At 39.1% G+C, this 20,405-nt stretch overlaps 1 protein-coding gene across 1 annotated transcript in view; it reads left to right on the top strand.

Annotated features, from left to right (window-relative positions):
- The first annotated feature begins 15,043 nt into the window (after window positions 1-15,043).
- Cd96 (CD96 molecule) overlaps window positions 15,044-20,405 on the top strand; it is a 36,392-nt gene continuing 31,030 nt past the window's right edge. Inside the window, 4 exon segments of the mRNA XM_090330907.1 lie at window positions 15,044-15,101; window positions 16,781-16,909; window positions 16,912-17,067; window positions 17,070-17,153. Coding sequence (XP_090187033.1) covers window positions 15,044-15,101; window positions 16,781-16,909; window positions 16,912-17,067; window positions 17,070-17,153 — 427 coding nt within the window.

Genomic DNA, 20,405 nt, shown 5'->3' with positions numbered 1-20,405 from the left:
GTGTAACCACAGAGGAGGCAGAAGGCACCATGCAAGTTCCCACTGTCACTGAGGACTGTGGGAAACTTGCCCACCTTTAGATTGTTATAGATTCATTTTGTCTTCATTTTTAGCCCATTTTTCTTTTACTTTATCCACACTTACTTTTTTTCTTTCTTTTTTCCTTAATTCTCTTCAATATTTAGAATGTCTTGATTTTATTTTCTGTTTATAAATATATCCTTGCCACAGATGGAGAGAAAATGATTAATGGGTAGCAAATTACAGTTGGATAAGGAAAAAAAAGTTTTCTGATGTTCTATAGCACAATAGGGCAACTATGGCTGAAAATATTCAGTCCGATGTTTAAAAATAGCTAGCAGATAGGATTTTGAATGCTCTCAACATAAGGAAATGGTCTATATGTAAAGTAATATGCATGCCAATTATTCTGATTTGATCATTACACATTAAATACCTATACTGTCATATTACATTGTACATTTAAATGTCTGTGACTGCTATGTGCAAACTAATATATATGTTGAAATATATTCTCAATTATGTCATAATTTGATAACACTTTGTTTAATTTCTCTTAGTAATTAGTATCTTTTAACCATCAATCTACCTTCTACATAATTTTTGAAAAATATTATTTTGAAAAGATTTTGTACTCATTTTCCTCATGGTGTTTATTTGTATGTTTTTGAATTGTTTTGTTTTCTGGTACTGGGGCTGGAGCCCTGGACTTGGGTGCTTTTTCTTAGTTTTTTTTGTTTTGGGTTTTTTTATGCCAGTACTGGGGCTTGAACTGAGGGCACTTTTTGCTCAAGACTAGTACTCTGCCACCTGAGCAACAGTGCCACTCCAGCCTTTTCTGTGTATGTGGTACCAAAGAATCAAACCCAAGGCTTCGTGCATGCTAGGCGAGCACTCTACCAATACACTAGGCTCCGGGCTCCTGTTTCTTAGTTTTTTAAGTTCAAGACTGATATTTTACCACTTCAACCACAGCTCCACTTTTGGCTTTAGAATGATTAATTGGAGATAACAGCCTCTATGCTTTCCTGCACGGGCTGGCTTCAAATCACAATCCTCAGATTTCTGCCTCCTGAAGAGCTATGATTATATGCATGAGCCATTAGTGTTTGGCTTTTTCTCGTGTTTTAAATAGAGGGTCAATAATGGGGGGGAGGCTACACAACAAGGAGTAAGAACTTCAATTCTCTTTCAGTCCATTAGGAAAGTTATACTCCCAAAATTCTCTCACGAAGCTACATATATTATTAGATCAAGGTCCCTGAAAAACAGACATCAGAGAGCAGAACCCAGGAGGCCTAATGGTAGCCCTGCCAGGTAAAAATATCTTGAGTACTGAGACTTTTGACTTTGATATTTGAGCAATGTTGGATCCAGACTTTGGCGACTCTTGGGAGTAGACTAAAGGCATTTTACATGATGATATGACCATGTGGCTCAGAGTCCGGGCACAGAATATTATATTTTGAATATGAAATGTTCTCCCTAAGCTCATGTGATAAATGCTTTGTCCCAACTGGTGACAGACACCATTTTGGGAGGTGGTAGAAACTTTTGGAGGCGGAACGTAAGGCATTGTGGGCATGCCTTTGAAGGTGATACTTGGTTCCTTCCTTATGTGAGGTTCCTATCCTCGTGCTTCCACCACCATGATGTTCTGCCTCACCTGAAGTCAAGCATCCATGAGCCAAAGCCAATCCTCCTTTAGATTGTCTGTGTCATGGATTTTGTCGGAATGACAGAAAGGAAACACATTGTCCTTCGAAGATATGTGCAAGTCACAATACCTGGAAATCGAATCTAATTTGAAAAAGAAGTCTTTGGAAATGGAATCGAGTGAAGATGAGACTATCCTAGAGTAGGTCTTAAATTCAATAACTAATGTCCTTAAAGGAATAGAAGAGATGGCACGGAGAGCAGGAGAAGGCCACATAAAGACCAAAACAGCCCCAGAGAGGTAATGACAGGTCCGAGTTGAAAAAGCCAAGGGACAAATTATTTTCTAGAGTTTCATGATGATCACAGTCCTGTCAACACCCGAGTTTTGGAGTTTTGTTAATCCTTATGAAAAAGAAAATTTCTATTATTTATATACCAAACTGATGCTATATAATTTGTGGCAATAGTCCTGGAAAAGGAATACAATATTTAACAACATATAATTCTTGTATAAGGAATTTTTATGATTCTTTTTCTTACTGTCTCCATTATTGTACCCACATAAGAGCTCCCATATATGAGAGAAACAATGGCCGTTTGTCTCTCTGAGCTTAACTTATTTCACTTAACATAATTTTTTCATTCCTTTTTTTTTTGTCAATCCTGGGGCTTTCTTTTTTTTTATTTTGCTTTTTATTGCCGAGGTAATATATAGCGGGATTACAGTTACATTTGCCAGGTAGCAGGTGCATTACTTCTCACACATTGATACCCCTTCTCATGTTTTTGTCGCCATTTCCCTCCCCCCAGCCCCTCCCAATCATCTTATTTCTCCACCTTCCCTTTCCTATTTCAAATAAATGAATAAATGTATATGCAAAATACCAGGTAACAAGGTCGAATACAATAACAATACAAAATTAACCTGAGGGCAAAAAAAGAGAAGAGAAATAACATAGCATATTAATAACAATTACACAAAACAGAGAATGTTTTTAAAGGGAGGCCAGTGCTATCAACATTATCCTGGGGCTTTCTTAAGGCAAGTGTTCTACCACTTGAGTCACAGCACCACTTCTGGCTTTTTCTCTGTATGTGGTATCAAGAAATCAAATCCAGGGCTTCCTGCATGCTGGGCGAGCACTCTACCACTAGGCCACACTCCTGGGCCTAACTTTTTTTTAACTCCTCTTTACAGAAAGGTCAAGGAAGATGTCAAGATATTTTGCTGCATGATTCTTCACCAGGGATTTGTCAAGACTTCAAAGGCCACATTTCCTACTGGGAATAGTATCACTCTCTCTACAGCTACTCCCTAGAGCTTCCTCTTAGTACCCTCAGCCTAGGGGGGACACGGTTTCTCAGAGCTATGCCATTCCTTAATGCTTCCCCCTGGTACATCTTTATACATAAGTTAAACTCTACACAATTACCATTCTGGAGTATGCTTCTGTTTTCTTCTGGAACTAGAATGGATTATCAGTTTTAGGGTATTACAACTCCCCGGGAGAGTTCACTGTAGTAAATCTTCAACCACAGATGACAATACAAACTATTCTGTGATTTTTCTGACTTTTTAATAACACACACACACACACACACACACACACACACACACACTGCTTCCCACCAGATGGCACTGGATCTTTTAACTCTGCTTTCAGAGAAAAAGCATCTTGTCATGGGTTGAGAAGTTGTTTTTCGCTTATTTCTGTCTTTTTTGAGCACTAGGATTAAATTTCTTAGCTAATGTAGCAAAGATTTCTATGTTATATGGCTGATTTGAGTACCTGAAAAAAGTTTGAAAATAACTTAAAATGTATATTCACTCCCTCAAGGTACATAGCATCTTCTATTTTATGAGCTGCTCATTCTTGATGTTTTAACGCAGGAGATCTGAAGTCATAATTGGTGACAGATCCAGTGAGGTGGCAGGAGGTAAAGAATTGGACTGCTCTTTCACTTCAGTGGGCACCAATCTCCTTTGAAACATTAAAATAAAATCAGGGCAGAAGAGAGACATTTCACCTGAGTCTCCTCTCTAGAGCAAGTCTAGGGCCTTGCAGGGAGGAGTCTATTATTTGTTGAGATCAGCAAAATGAAGGCAATATCTTATTAGGAGAGCTCATTGGGATTTTCTTATCCAAAAACTATGACTTTGTAAAATGAGTATATTCATTATATTGGTTCAATTGGTAGGAAATAGCATTAGAGTTTTGTCAAAAAATTTTATAGCATCTATTATGTGCCCAATTCAATTCAGACTCTAGTCAGAGCAGTAAAATGGCAGTCCTAAAATGCATTTCTCTCTTGAGCCGGGAGTTTGGCTTAGTGGTAGAGTGCTTGCCTAGCATGCATGATGACCCGGGTTCAATTCCTCGGTTCCACAAGGCTGGAACACTAGCCTGGAGGAAAGCCCCAAGGACAGTGCTCAGGCCCTGAGTTCAAGCTCCACCCCCCCAAAAAAAAGTATCTCCTCCCACCCAGCAGGATGGCACCCAAAAAAAGTAAAGGAAACTAAAATGCATTTCTCTCATAGCCTAGCCTAAGATCCTGCTCACAATTCCAGAGAAGGAGGTAAAGCCAGTCAAAGAGAGTATAATTAGGCAGCTTACTGTATATCCAACTATTTCCTGGTCCCTCATGGCCCTTCCTTAGAGGCCATGTAGAATAGGTCTTAGTATACCAGAGTGGCAGGAGAGATTTTTTTTTGCTCCAAGGTGGTCAAAAGGATCACTCCATAGGATATTAAATTCTTTGCATATCCAGGGTTACATACATTAACACTTGGACAAGTGGAATGAGGTCTTGCATATTCAGAGAGAAGAATCAGAAAATGAGGGATATTCAAGCCTACAAAATATTCAAGCTGTACATTCAAGCAGCCAGTCAGCCTTTGCAACTGCAATGAAATAGTGAAGGAGATGGTATGATATAAGAAGATAAATAGCTCAATAGCTACATACATATGGTCATTTAAGATCATGCAAAGCAAAATGTGCTCCAAGATATGGAAACAAGAGGTTTTTTGTGATGTTGTTTTTAATGTATTATGTGAAGTTCTTTCTTTTTTCTTTTGTTCTCTTTCTTATGGTGCTTACCCCCCTGTTGTTACCATATTTAATTTTGGTATCCTGTGCGTGGTACATAAGTTTATTTGAATGAGGAAAGGAGAGGAGAACAACAAAATGGTGAGACAAAGGATGAAGGGTGAACCAAAGCAACAGCGATACTCTCGAGACACTAGGTTGGAAATGAGAGAAAATTGAGGGAGGGGATTATAATGTTTGACAAGAAAGGTACTTACTATCTTATATATGTAATTGTAATTCCTCTGTACAGCACCTTGACAATAAAATAAAATGTAAAAAGAAGATACATATATGTATGTATATATATATTTATATATGTTTCTGTCTACCCATGTATACTATATATGTGCGTATGTATTTATTATACATATATACATATATATATATATATAATGATCTCTGTCCCTTCTTTTCCAAACATCTCCTAAAAACCCCTGAACTCTCTTGTGATGGGCATATGTGCTGAGATGACTGGTGGCTGAGCTCCTAGAAATTCCAAGGTGAAAGCTAGTTGCTGGGTGACCTAACCATACAATTAGAGGGTTGGAACTTTCAGGCCCACATTTCAAACTCCAGGTAAGAAAGAGGGAGCTAAGGATGAGCTGATCACCAATGGCCATTGTATGCATAATGAAGTTTCCAAGGAAAGCCAAAAGGACTGGATTCATGGAGATCCTGGATTGCTAACCTAGAAGTGCCTTGATGGAGAGGGGGTGACATGTCCAGACAGGACTTAGAAGCTCTGAGATCCATCCATGATATCTTGCCACATAAATCTCTTCCACCTGGCAGTTCATCTGAGTTTATGTAATGTCCTATGCACTAGGTGTGGAAATATAAGTGAAATGTTTCCCTGAGTGCTAAAAGGAGAATGAGAATTCTGATTTATAAGCAGGTGCTGGAAGCATAGGACAGAACCTCACACTCCTGGCATCAGGAGGCAGGCATGCTGCGGGCCTGCTCTCTTCACCTGTGGGACTGATTCTGTCTCCAGAGGAATGGGGAACATATTGGGTCAAATTGCAGGATAGCTACTTTTCCACTGAAAAACTGAAGAATAGCTTGGTGGGTAGGGTAAACAAAAGGATCCAGACGTCTAGTGCTAGATGTCAGTTGTGGAGTGACTTTGAAAGAGGGTAAGAAACACTTGACGTTTTCCCTGTCTGTAAGAATGGGTCAAGCCAGGCTCTAATGGCTCGTGCCTATAGTCTTAACTACTCAAACTACTTATCTACTGAGATCAGAGAATCTCAGTTCAGAGCCAGCACCCTCCCCCCCAAAATCCATGAGACTCTCATCTCCAATTAATCACCAGAAAAACAGAAGTGGACCTGTGATAGAGCACTAACCTTGGACAAAAACACTCAGGAACAATGACCAGGTTGAGTTCAAGCACCATGACAGACAAAAAAGAAAGAAGAGAGAGAGAGAGAGAGAGAGAGAGAGAGAGAGAGAGAGAGAGAGAGAGAGAGAGAGAGAGAGAGAGAGAGAGAGAGAGAGAGAGAGAGGGAGAGAGAGAGAGGGAGGGAGGGAGGGAGGGAGGGGGAGGAAGGAAAGAGAGAGAGAGAGAGAGAAAGAAAGAAAGAAAGAAAGAAAGAAAGAAAGAAAGAAAGAAAGAAAAAAGAAAGAAAGAAAGAAGAAAGAAAGAAAGAAAAAAGCAAGAAAGAAAGAAGAAAGAAAGAAAAAAGCAAGAAAGCAAGCAAGCAAGCAAGCAAGCAAGCAAGCAAGCAAGCAAGCAAGAAAGCAAGAAAGAAAGAAAGAAAGAAAGAAAGAAAGAAAGAAAGAAAGAAAGAAAGAAAGAAAGGAAGGAAGGCATGGCAAAGCAGAAGATGTGATTTATGTACAAATCTCTTGTCCTTTCATAAGTTACATCCTGATGGAAGTAAACAATTCATCAAGAAAATTAGCAACATATATTTGCCACATAGCAACATGTGGTCAGTGTCAAGCCTTGAAAGAATGCACCTGTTGGTGTCACAGAGACTTATTGTAGAGCTTCTTTAGACAGTCATAGATGTCAGGAAAGGTGATGATGTTTAAACTTGAAAGTGAGAGAATCTAGTAACTAAAAAAGGCTGTAAAAGGCTATGCCAAAGAAATTAAAAGCAAAGTTCCTGGGCTTAGATGAACAGAGACAGAAGGGAAAGAGAACGTGTGATTGTAGAGGAAGGAACAGGGGCCTCTGGAGTCCGGTAGCGCTTGCACGGCCTCATCCACTGTGGTCAAGCTTGAGTATGCTCCAGAGGTATGCCTAGAAACTCACAGAGGATTGCGTATCTTACTCGTAACTGTCAGGGCTCTGAGACATGTTCTTTGACATTTTATTTCACCCACTTGCACATTTGAATTCTGTAGGGGAATTGTGAATGATGAGTTTTGCAGTGAGTTGGGGTGCTGGGATGCTAGCCTGGTCAGTAGCTCAGCACCCACATTTCAGCCCAGCTTTGTCTTTCACTCATGATCAAGCAAGTGCTGGTGCTTGTGATATGATTAATATTTGTATCATTATAGGAAAGCAATGCCCAAGGTAAAGCCAAACACTTGAGCTCAATTTTTTATATAAATAGCTAACTTACGAATCCTCTTCCTTCTTCACTTATAACATAAGGGAGTTGGATTCCCCTGAGGTCCTTGGTTTTATAACTATGATTAAAGTGTGAAGCTGATGCCAGTACTGCTAATGTGGCATAGATTCTCTCCAAATCAGCAAACTATTTTAGAAAGAAAAATTTGGAGGATGCTCAGTTTACTTAAGAGAGCTCTCCACACAGGGGGTTTCTGAATGCTCTGTTTCTGTCACTGTCTAGCTCCTTTATGTTTTTGACCTTTTTATAAAAAAAAAAAACAGTTCTTGGCCTTATATCCTCACTTAGCTCTTTCCCCTTTCCACTCAAGGATAATGTTTTACTGCTTAAGTCACTCCTGCATTTCCAGCTTTTGCTGGTTAATCGAAGATGAAGGTCTCTGTTTTGACTGCCAAGGTTGGCCTTGAACTGTGAGCCTCAGACTTCAGTCTCTGGAGAAACTAAAATTACAAGGTATAAGCCGTCAGCTCCAGGCTTAATTTTAACCTTTTTCTCTAGAGCTGAATGCTTCCCCATTAAGCCTCTGGCTGTGTATATCAGGAAAGAGAGGCCAAGAAGAGAAGGAAAATTGTTTGGAGATGTATGTAGAAAGCCTCTAGATTTTTTATTTTTTCAGGGCCAAATCAAAGGAAAATTTTTTACACAATAATAAAGAAAATAAGGGCCGGGAGTTTGGCCTAGTGGTAGAGTGCTTGCCTAGTATGCATGAAGACTTGGGTTCGATTCCTTGGTACCACATACATAGAAAAAAACTGGAAGTGGTACTGTGGCTCAAGTGGTAGAGCTTTGGCCTTGAGAAAAGTCCAAGGACAGTGCTCAGGCCATGAGTTCAAGCCCCACAACACCCAAAAACAAAAACAAAAAATAATAAAGAAAATAAGATGTAATTCACACTGAGTTATATAACATGGGAAGATGCCAATTCAATATTTTCAATTAAAAAATAGAATGCCTGGTTTCACCCAGAGTTGGCCAACATTTCTTTTAGACAATTAAATTTAAAAGAAAGCAGACAAATATGCAAAGTGAAACTTTTCAAAATCTGACTCGAAAACAAATATATATAAAGTGTTTGTTTTACATATATGTATATATAGTGCATATATAAAAATGAACACATATTAATAAATTGCTGTTGTTTAGACATATAGGTAATGCTTCATTGAGATAAATAACATAAAAATGTTTTCTAGATTTATTTATCATGACACAAAGACAACTTTCATTTTGATTTATAAAAAGGTCGTAGTTGTTGGATGTTTTGTAGTCTAATAAATCACTCAACCATGCAAAATATGATAGTTTAATAAATTGTGTGGAATTCTTTCTAACCTGCCCTTTGATCTGGAGAAAGTCACTTTGACTTTTCAGGGTCTCAGTTTCTTCCTGTGTAAAATAAAAAGCTCTAGCTCTTCTAGCTGATATCCCCAATCTGGTCCCAGCTTCAGTGTTTACTGAGTTGTTGAAGGAAGTAGATATCCTTTCTGTGCAAATACATTCATGCTTCTGCTTTTGACTCTTTCACACACACACACACAAAAAGTAAATCTTTTATTTTATTTTTTGCCAGTTGTGGGGCTTGAACTCATGGCCTGAGTACTGTCCTTGAAGTTTTCTCAAGGCTAGAGCTCTACCACTTGAGCCACAACACCACTTCCAGCTTTTTTCTATGTATGTGGTACTGAGGAATCGAGGTCTTTGTGCATGGTAGGCAAGCACTCTACCATTAGGCCAAACTCCCAGCCCTTGAAAAAGTAAATCTTTTAAAACATTAGATTTCTTTTCTGGAGGATGGGTTTTTTTATTTGGTTTTGTTTGGCACACATGTGAGTGTGTGTGTGTGTGTGTGTGTGTGTGTGTGTGTGTGTGTGTGTGTGTGTGTGTGTTAGTCTTAGCGCTTAAACCCAGGGCTTGGCCACTGTCCCTGAGCTTGTTTTGTGCAAAGCTAGTACTCTAACACTTGAGCCACGGCTCCACTTCTGGCTTTTTGGGGGTAGTTTATTGGAGGTAAGAATCTCATGGACTTTCTTGCTGGGCTGTCTTTAAGCCACAATTCTCAGATCTCAGTTTCCTGAGTAGTGAAGGTTATAGATATAAACTTCCATCGCCTGGCTGGGAATATATTTTTATATACAACTGTACCCTCTTTCCTCTAATCTATGGCCCACTGTCACTTGTTTCATAAGACCCTTGAATATGAAGTTAAGTAATGCTCATTACTGAGTTCACATAAAAGCAGAGACATAAAGAATATGATGTTCAATGACAATAAGTCTGTTCATTTCTTCTTCCACAATAATCTCTGCTCTTCCAAGAAAATAATTTGGTTTAGCTTTTATTGTCCAAGAAATGCTATTAGTCCTGATTTCAAGTTCAGTAATAAACAATAATTAATTGATATTATATTGAGACATACTGTTTACTAAAAGCAATAAATATTAAGCTCACATTCTCTCTGCCTCTCTCTGTCTAGCTCTGTCTCTCCATCCCTAGCTACCTTCCTCCTTCTTTCTCTCCCTCCCTCCCTCTACCTCTTCCCTCCCCATGCATTCTTTATTACCTTCAAGTTTATTTTCAGAAAGAGAGACACTTTCATGATTTTCAATTTCTTCAGCACTACTTTTAAAAGGAGAGGGAAAAGGGGGATGAGAGTGTAGAGGTTACTGACAAAATGTCAGGAACAATCTTTGATAGGCTTTATAAACTGTTTTCACTAAAGTGAGAAATACAATGTAGTAAAAATATAACACAGTTAAAAATATAGTGTTAGTCTACAAAGGACCACAGTACTTGAATTTGTTCCATAGTATGCATTTTTCAGCTTTATAACCAATTGTAATACATCCTAGGGTTTCAAGACATTCTTTCCCCACTACATGTAAGAGAATTTATTTTTCTGGTCCTGGGGCTTGAACTCTGGTCTTGGGCACTGTCCCTGAGCTTTTCTTTTTTTTTTTACTAAAGGCTAGCATCCTACCATTGGAGCCACAGTTCTACTTCCAGCTTTTTCTGTGATTAATTGGAGATAAGAAACTCATGGACTGTCATGCTTGAGCTGGCTTAGAACCATGATCCTCATGAAGCTCAGAGCCTCCTGAGTACCTAGGATTGCAAGCATGAGCCACTGGTGCCTGGCTGTGAAAGACATTTAAAATACATTTTAATGCTTGGAAACTAGATATGAGGTTGAATGTAAAATTTTAAATATTTCTTTTAATTCTGGCTATGTGAACTTAATGATAAAAAATTATTCATGGCTTCTTAGGTATAATTCTAAAATGTTACATTATTAAATTAGTATTGAACATTACAATATTAGAGTTTGGACTAAATTAAAATCTACCAATTAGTCCTCTCCCCTCCTCTTTATTTCTTCCCCTTCCCTTCCCTTTCCTCTCCTCCTGGCCGCTCCTCTCCTCTCTTCTCCTTTCCTTTCCTCTCCTCTCTTCTCTTTTTTTTTTGAGATTTTTTAATGAATAGAGAGGTTACAGTTACATTCACCAGATAGAATGTGCATTATTTCTCACACACTGATATCCCTTCTCATGTTTTTGTCCCCATTTCCCTCCCCTCCCCTCAATTTCAAATAAACAAGTAAACATCTATATAATATACCAGATAACAAAGTGGGATACTGTAACAATATGAAATTAACCAAAGGGCAACATAAGAGAAGAGAGAAAAACATAATACATAAAGAATAACAGTCACTAATAATTAAGCTCTTGTTTCCATGTCCTGGAGGTCCATTAATTTGGTGTCATCCTACATGGCCTTATGTATCTAGGGTTTGAGCTATTGTAATCCTCTGCTAGGAGTGGTTTAAATGTGTACTAATTATTACGGATGAGGGAAACCATTGAGCTTATGCTTCTTTGGGTCTGGCTTACTTCATTTAATATGATTTTTTCCAAGTCTTTCCATTTCCTTACGAATGAGGCAATGTCATACTTTCTGACAGCAGCATAGAATCCCATGGTGTAAATATACCATATCTTATGATCCATTCATCTGCTGAGGGACATCTGGGTTGGTTCCATCTCTTAGCTATGATGAATAATGCTGTGGTGAACATAGTTGGGCTGGTAGGTTTAGTGTGGTTTTGTTTCTCGATATTTGGGTAAATGCCAAGTAGTGGAATTGCTGGGTCATAGGGGAGCTCTATGTTTAGTCTTTTGAGGAACCACCATATGGCTTTCCATAGTGGCTGAATGAGTTTACGCTCCCACCATAAGTGTAGTAGTGATCCCTCCTGGCCACATCCTCACCAGCATCTGTTGTTGTTAGATTTCTTGATCGTGGCCATTTAGAGATAGAGAACTCTCTTATTTCCTCAGTCTGGGATGACTACAAGATTAAGTTCAGGTTCCACACTTCAGATGGTTCCAGTATTCTCTATCTCTAAAATGAATGGCTCCTCCTTTTCTCTCGGGCACTGCTGCATAATGCAAGGATGCTCCTCCGAGCTAAATGTCAAATGCCTTGCTAGCAAAGACTTGCTTTGTTTTCCATCTTAAAAATCATTTAGAATTATATCTCTTCCGTATTCTTCTTTTAAGGGACAGCAAATATTTCTCATTAATTGAAACCTTGAGCAACATCTTTTCTAAGCTTCCTGGGAATGATTTACAAGAGTAAAGGTTATAACCTTCTCCAAATTCGGCTATTTATTTAAATTAAAAAATCCAAGACAAACCAGTAATATTTGAGTTAATCACTATGGAACACACACACACACACACACACACACACTTGTTTTTCTTTTGCTCAACTTTTTATTTCTGAAAAAGAAAAGTCCTTTTCTCATTGAGTGCATTTAGACAGCATTTAAAATTTGCTCAAAGCACACCATCATAACTCGCCTGTAGCAGAAATAATGTGCATTCCTGCTTCTTTTTGTAAATAAATGAATTTACCACAGAAGTTCAAGAAGTTCAACCTTGCCTTTTGCGTGTGAAACTGACTGCTTCTCTTCCCCTTTTATTTGCAGAAGACTTAATATAAGACCAGAGAAACACTGCGCAACTGGGATTTGGTGGGCAGAAGGATAATAGGAAAGACTGACATGGCTTCCATAGAAGAGTTATTTTTAAGTGCAGAGATTGCCTATCCCTGTTCTGAAAGGGCCTTTAGAAAATACTGCCAGGATTGGAAAGCAGTAGAGGCCCAACCCAACCTGTGGACAGGCGGGCTGGTCTGCAGGATGTTGCTGCCACCTGCTGCATGTGCTCAGCCACTAAAGAACTGCCACCTGGGGCTTGTACGGGCAGAATACCAGATGCATTCAATTCATATTCTGCGGCCATCTGAAATTTTTCTTCTCTCAGAACCTACATGGGTTCCCAAACAGCAATTAATCTAATAGGATGTCTTCAGGCCACAGAAGTATTTCTCTCTCTCTCTCTCTCTCTCTCCCTCCCTCTCTCTCTCTCTCTCTCTCTCTCTCTCTCTCTATATATATATATATATATATATATATATGAATCAAGAACCTGAAAAACGACTAAAAGGAGATTTGCAGAATAGCCACTAAGTTCCTCCAACAACTTACTCTGATGAGAGACAAGAATTCTACCAAAACTGAGTCTGTAAGTTTCTAGGAAATAACAGTTTCCCTTTTATGTTGCTTTGTCTGAACTTCATTTTCATGTAATAAGAGATAGGAAACATTTAAATAAAGTAACTATCCTTTAAAAACTCAGTAGATTTATGTAAGTTTTCTACTTACTATGACAGATGGGAGTTTGCAAGAGAGTTCATCCCTTCTCCAGGTCTGTAATGTGTCCTAATCTAGTAGACACTGAATCTACACACCAGCATTATACCAGGACATTTCTTAGCCTGGCTTGCTGCTATGTTCTCTTGCTTCAGTTTACCAGAATTTCCAGTGAAAGGACAAGATAACGACCCCAGAGCGATTGTTCCACTTCTTACCCTTTATTTAAGGACTTTGAGATCCCCAACCTTCCCTGGAAAAAATCATTGTCAGTATTTCCTGACCTCACTAGTGGCCTGTGTGCGAGGGGATGGGAGGGGTGGGAATAAAGGTTTGAGGAGCCCTGAACTAGACAATCACTCATTCTGCCTTTTGACCTTTGCAAGTAACCTTGGTAGCTGAGTAGTGATGAGTAAGTATGAAGATTGGCGTATCAAGTATTGATAGTGGCCGTTCCAGCAGCGGCCTGAACCTCAAAGGACCTCGGCCTTTGATTTGTCTCATGTCAATCTCTTTTCTCCTTGATACATCATAATCTCTGAATGGCAAGTGTGATCCCTTATGGCTTACCATCATTTCTATGCCCCTCAAGTCTGTGCTTAGGACAAATCAGTATGTGCATGGAAGCAGCCAAAATTATCCCCAGTGACCACTAAAACATGACCACTTCCAAAATGTAATCCGGTGTGTTCACTTTGTGCTCAATAGAGCTAAATGTTGCCTATATTCTAGTAGTGAGAGTGATGCTATAGAATATTTCATTAACTTTTGAAGATACATATATTTATGTGTTAGCATACTTCTTTACTAAACTTACTAGACTACATTGCAGCCTAGTGCCTTTTCCTCTTAATGTTGGAATGTAAAAGCAGACTATTTCATCTCCAAATGGATAAACAAATGCAATGATCTCTAGCAAGGATAGTCTTTGTATCTCAACTCCAGAATGCTCTTAAATAGGAGCAGTGGTTTGGTAGACAGAGAGGCCTAGTGTCTAGTTAGGCTCTGGTTGTTATCGGTCTCCCTCAATATTTCTCAATCTCTCTCACTCTCTCTCAGTCCCAGTCTTTCTCTGAATCTCTTTCCTGGAGACCATAATATTTTATTTTAGAGCTCATCTCACCCCTTATCTTTTCTCAGAATGCACTAAAATTACATGTATTCATTATTTGTTCTTTCACCTGGACCATCTCTGGTAGCAAAATATATCTTAACAGTGAGTAGAAAAAACTGCTCATATTTTTTCAATGACTATACTCTTGAAGAAACACACACACACACACACACACACACACACACAGATACAAAAGCACATTGGCAACACTTCCGTATGATTTCCTTTGTTTGAATTTTAGAAGCAATTTGACTGACAAAGAGATCCTGAAGGAGTAAATCTTTGGATAAAGTAATGTCTTTAAAAAAAAAAAAGGGTAAGGGGCCGGGAGTTTGGCCTAGTGGTTAAAGTGCTTGCCTAGCATGCATGAAGACCCGGGTTCGATTCCTCGGTACCACATATATAGAAAAAAGCCGGAAGTGGTGCTGAGGCTCAAGTGGTAGAGCTCTAGCCTTGAGTAAGTCCAAGGACAGTGCTCAGGCCCTGAGCTCAAGCCCAGGACTGGCAAAAAAAAAAAAAGGGTAATTCACAATATATGTGAAGTAATGCACCTTCTATCTGGTGAATATAATGTAACCCTTCCATTAATTACAATAAAAAATATATGGACAAAAGGTGATTCACAGAATTTCAGAGAACAATTTCAACATGGTTGAAGCTAAGCTATTCTTATCTCTGAAGTACACCACTTTCCTGTCTACGTTTCATTTCCTGGGTGCTTGCCAAATGCTAAACAGATCGGACCTATGGTACATTTAGGGGTTTGACATGAGTAATGTGCCTGGAGTTTGGTTGAAGATGTCAATTGGTTTCAATGATCATTACAGAAATGCTGCCCTAGACTCTTCAGGAAACAATGGGGAAGAAATGGACATACTATGTCCACTTGGTCATCCAGATACAGTTTGTCAGGAGTAAGACTTCCACTTCTTTTGTCAGAATAACTCCTTTGAAATAGCCTCTGCTTATTTAAAATGCCCCATAACGGTTACTGAAATTGATCACCAAAGGGTACATTGTTGCTATGATTTTCAATTATGCACTTATGTGATAACTATCAAAGACATGCTAGATTAAGAAAAAATATTGATGAACACTAAAAACAAGAAGGGAATGTGTGGTTTTTGCCATTGCTTCTGAGATACTCTCACCTGATGCATAAGATTTCTGGAGTAAGATAGGGGTTTGTTGTTCTTGTTAGAAATGAAATACTCTCTGATGGTACTCAGAACAACTCCAGAAAAATGAAAAATATCACAAAACCATAGCCATTGCTCAGTTGAACTCCACTCTCAATGATCCACCTCTTTCAGCTATCATCAGCATTTCTCCTTCCAATCTAAGGATATCTGAGAGTAGGGCATAAGTTTTTTACTTAGTTATATGTAGTTATGTCCTTGGGAGCGATGTGTGGAATCCTTGTTCAAGGAAGACCAGAGTGTAAACATAAAGACGAAAGATTCACTCTGGATTCCACAGTATAAAGGTATCATAGTGAGCTCGAGTGCCATAGAATCAACTGTGTTTTTTTAATAATAGCTATAAAGATTTTAAGAACTTTGAAATCGAAGGAAACATCACAAGTCTGTGACGCCATAGATAGGATCAGAGGGATTTTGTTAAAGAGCAGCCCACAGGGAGCTGTACTCGGCAGTACTAACCTCTATCTACCCCAACTTTTTGCATCTGTGACAGCGCAGTGATTCCCATTCCTCAAGTGCCTTTGAGGGCCTTGTATCTTCTCGGTGACGTGTCATCGTTTTATCTTTTCCCTCTGTGAGCTTCAGTGGGACTTATCACAATAATAGCAGCTCCACAAGACCAGCTATATTTAATGTAAGAATAGCTTTCACACTAAGTTTACTGGTACTTTAATTTTTTAAATAGGCTTAATTTTTATTCACAAGTAGTTATAGAACCTAAATTATAGTTTTTAGACCAACCAACAGAGAAGTATGCAAATGTCAGTTTTCTCTACTTGCCTCTTTCCCTGTCTGTTCCGCTCCTTCTCCCTTTCTCTCTTCTCTCTCTCTCAAGTGCACACGTGTGTGTGTGTGTATGTGTGTGTGTGTGTGTGTGTGTGTGTGTGTGTGTGTGTGTGTGTGTGTGTGTGTGTACAAAAGCTGCTTTCTGCCCCTTATCAACCAGGAAGAAATTCCCTTTGTTGCGTCCTTACTTAGCTGAAATGACTTGCTTATTTGCTTTTGTTTGTTTTATTTTATTAAGCTTTTTGAGATATCAGGATTTGAACTTAAGTTCAAACTGAGACCCCACTTGCTAGGCAGGTGATCTACCTTTAGAGCCAATCCAAATACTTTTCTTTTTCCATTTTTCATTATTTTTATATAAGGATTCACCATTTTGCCACAATCTTTCCATCTGTTCCTTTCACATTACTGAAATTACAAATACAAACACTGCTACACCCAGCTTATTTGCTGAGATGTCCTCTTTTTTAACATTTTGAACTATATTCCTGCTGCTGTCCATCTCACAAGTAGCTGTGATAACAGACATGGCATGCTCAAGAGTTGTAATTAAGACTTATGCATGTGAATTATGCAATTTGATGCCACAGCTCTTTCCTTTTAAGGAATATGGGAGGAAATATTTGGTGCAAAAGAAGATGTATATGCTATACCTGGCTCTGATGTCAACCTGAGCTACCAGACACAGACAAAAGCCTTCTTGGTGCAGACACAGTGGTCCAAGGACATGGATAAGGTGACCTGATTGCCCTCTATTACACCCAACATGGCTTCCACTCTGCCCAGAGAAGTCCTTGTGAGTCGCTGGTGGCTTCCATGGAAACCCCTGGGAATGTCACAAAGTGAACTCTGTACTTAAGGAATCTATGCTTCTTACTCAATGGGAAGTACAAGGACAGCTTTACCTGTGCCCAGAAAACATTCTGACTAAAATTTATAATCTTTTCCTTGAGACACATGGAAATCCTAAGCAACAGAGTACTTGCTTTTATACAACTCTCCTTTATTTAATAAGTATGCATTGCTCACTAATCTTGTTCCCAGGAGCCAAGGGGTTGGACAGAATGTGGTAGAAAGTAATAAAATAATTCCACAAAAATGTACAAAGTGGAAATAGTGATGTGTTCACGATAAGAATTACCACAGTTCTGTGAAAGATGCATAATAGGAGCATAATTTTTCCAGAGAGAGGATTACCTGCTCTGAATGCTGGAGAAAACGTGAATATTAACATCATTTGGGAGGGTCAAGGGTTGTGAATGATGCAAGAAAGGTGACTGATATGTGAAGGGCTCTGCAGAAATTAAGGAAGTGAGAAAAATAGCATGAATTCCAGCATGGAATTAATGGATGACGATGGAATAGAGAGAACCAGATCATGTCAGAACTCACCAGCCATATTCAAAGCTATAATTTTATCTCAAAGCTGTGGAAGGAGATGGACGTGTTTCCAACAGAAGAGTGACATGACATATATAGCTTGATTGCACTGGGGTTATAAAGTGATGATCCTCGCTTGAGAACGAGGGGGTATAAAGATGAACAAGAGAAGAATGCAAACAAATTAGAAGAAAGGAGATTGGTATTTCCGTCCATTACACATTTTATGGATAAGGGGAAAAAAGATTTGACTGGGATATAAAGTGAACATGTAAGAACAAGGTGAGTGAAGGAAGGAAAAAACAAAAAACAGCAGGTGATGTTGGGTTCCTATCATGCACAGTTGCATAGTGGTACCAGTCACTAGGATGGAAGACGGATGAATTTATGCAAGGATTCTTGGATATAGTTAGCATAGACCCCGGAAAGGTCTAACGACACTCCTGAATATGTCTAATTGACACCAAATCTGCTTCAGGGCCTACAGTTCAAGGTACAGGTCCTAGGTTTGTGTTCTGCCCTCTTTCTGACTAGAAATGAATTTGACGGGGCCTGTCATGTAAATTTTTCTGACTCCATTTGGAAAATCATAATAATACCTGTCCTAAATTACCCGGTCCCCAAACTAAATGATTTTCATTTCCGCTAATGGAAAAGAATGAAAATGAAAGCCAGCAAATGGAAAGTGCACTGGAAATGGAATGTTTTTAACTTACAGGGGTGGGAGGGGAGGAAGACGGAGAGAAAATGGTCTGGTAATATGAAAAAATAACAGCAAAAATTAACTCAGGAAAACCATGCTAAAGACAGCATGGAGCTGCCTGGGACAAATACAGGATTTATTACTCCCTCTTCTAAGCTTTAGCAGCTCCTACACTGATGTGGTGAGTCCATGTGTAGGATCACATGCCAGCTACCTCACAGTGCCTTGCTGCTCACAGTTTCCTGGTGAATAAAGCAACACAAAACTTTGACTGGGGATGAAGTGGGTGGGAAGGGCTTGAAATAAAGAGAAACAGATGACCCATGCAGAGCAACATTCCAAGCTCTACTTGTAACTCAGGTATCCGGAACTGGCTATGTCATTTACAGTACAAAACCTCATAGCCAAGTTAGAGACAGTTCATATTTCCAGGTTTCATTATATTATGTAATAAATATAGATGATTATAGTTGTTCTTTCCTGGGTGCCATAATTGTGGTGATTAAATGAGATCATCTGGACTAGGCACTTAACATGGTTTGAGAAATGGTGGCTTTTATTAATATTTCTTTTTAACATTGGCATAATTTGGAACTCAGTAGAATATCTGTTATACATTAGCAAGTACATATTGATCTTCAGTCATGAGAGCGTGTGGGCTCTGCCTCTCCGATAGCTAAGATGGATGCCATCTTAGTCCATCCAGAAATGACAGGCTGGCTTGCCATTTCCCTATCTACCAAATTACCATTGTCTCTCCTGTGGCCTGCTAATGTACATGCTTTTGAAAATGGAAGACAGCTATAGAAAAGAGAAACAAGGGTAATGTTGCCTTCAAAGAAAATATACTTTTGAAATGCAAGCAAATACACATGAGGAAGCGAAGTTTGCTGCTTCTAAAAATAGTCAATACCTGGAGAGTCTACGCTGTAGCTATAGTTTTCATGGCAGGATATTTTCCAGTCTTCTTATTGTAACTTTGCTCATGATCCATTGAATCAGCTGAAAAAACAATGGCCAGTGCTAAATAATTGTTTTGGTACTGTCTTTGTGTAACTCAACACAGTAGGAGCAAGCAAACTAGAAAGCACTAAACATATTCTCCCCAAAGCAGAGGAAAAAAAAAACACCCTTTAGAGTGCTAAGCAATAGGAAAAGGTATTTTACTCTGAAGAGTCAGTTGCTATCTAGAGCCCTAGCAATTCCCCATCCAATAGCACGTCTTTTCCACTTTTCATTTGTTTAGTTTTCTCTTGCTGCCTCCCCTCTCCCTCTACCATTTCCCTCATATGCTCCTGTGAGGTATCCACATTTGCAAGCTAGTTGGGTAGGCACAGCACAGACTTGAAGCACACTCACTTATGAAGTACATAAACAAATGCAAATTGAAGTGCTATGTAAGAATCTAAATATGAGAATGTTGAAGCACCAGTGGTATTTGGGTTAATTACCCCTTCCTGTTTCTTTTCTCCTTTCATCGGTCTTTCTTTCTTGTCTGTTCAGAATAATGTATATCTAAATCCATTTCTTCTGTCCCACTGGGGGTTAGGTGAGGAAATAATTCTTGTCACAATGCTTCATCCCTGTGTGCCTCATTTAGTTTGCTGATGCTAGAATTATATTACACTTATGATAAACACTTCAGCATTTGTTTCTCTGTCACTTTCACTTGACAGGTGAATAGTTTCCTAGGTGAGGAGCCTTTTCTAAAAATTATTCTAAGGCCAGGAGTTTGGCCTAGTGGTAGACTGCTTGCCTAGCATGCACAAAGATCTGGGTTCAATTCCTCAGTACCATATGCATAGAAAAAGCCTAAAGGGCTGCTGTGACCCAAGTGGTAGACCTCTAGCTTAGAAAAAGCCCAATGACAGTGCCCAGGCCCTGAGTTCAAGCAGTACTGGCAAAACACACACACACACACACACACACACACACACACACACACACACACACACACACACACACACACAGCATGTTTAGCCAGGCACAGTGGCTCACACCTATAATCCTAGGTATTCAGGTACTGAGATCTGAGAATCGAAGTTCAACACCAACCCAAACACTAAAGTTCATGAGACTCATATCTCCATTTAACCACTAGAAAACCAGAAGTGGTGCTGTGACTCAAGGGGTAGGATGGTTGCCTT

This window comes from Megascapheus bottae, chromosome 1 (assembly GCF_031878675.1).
Source record: "Megascapheus bottae isolate mThoBot1 chromosome 1, mThoBot2.hap1, whole genome shotgun sequence".
NCBI classification, from domain to species: Eukaryota; Metazoa; Chordata; class Mammalia; order Rodentia; family Geomyidae; genus Megascapheus; species Megascapheus bottae.
This window is presented reverse-complemented; position numbering and strand designations above follow the sequence as displayed.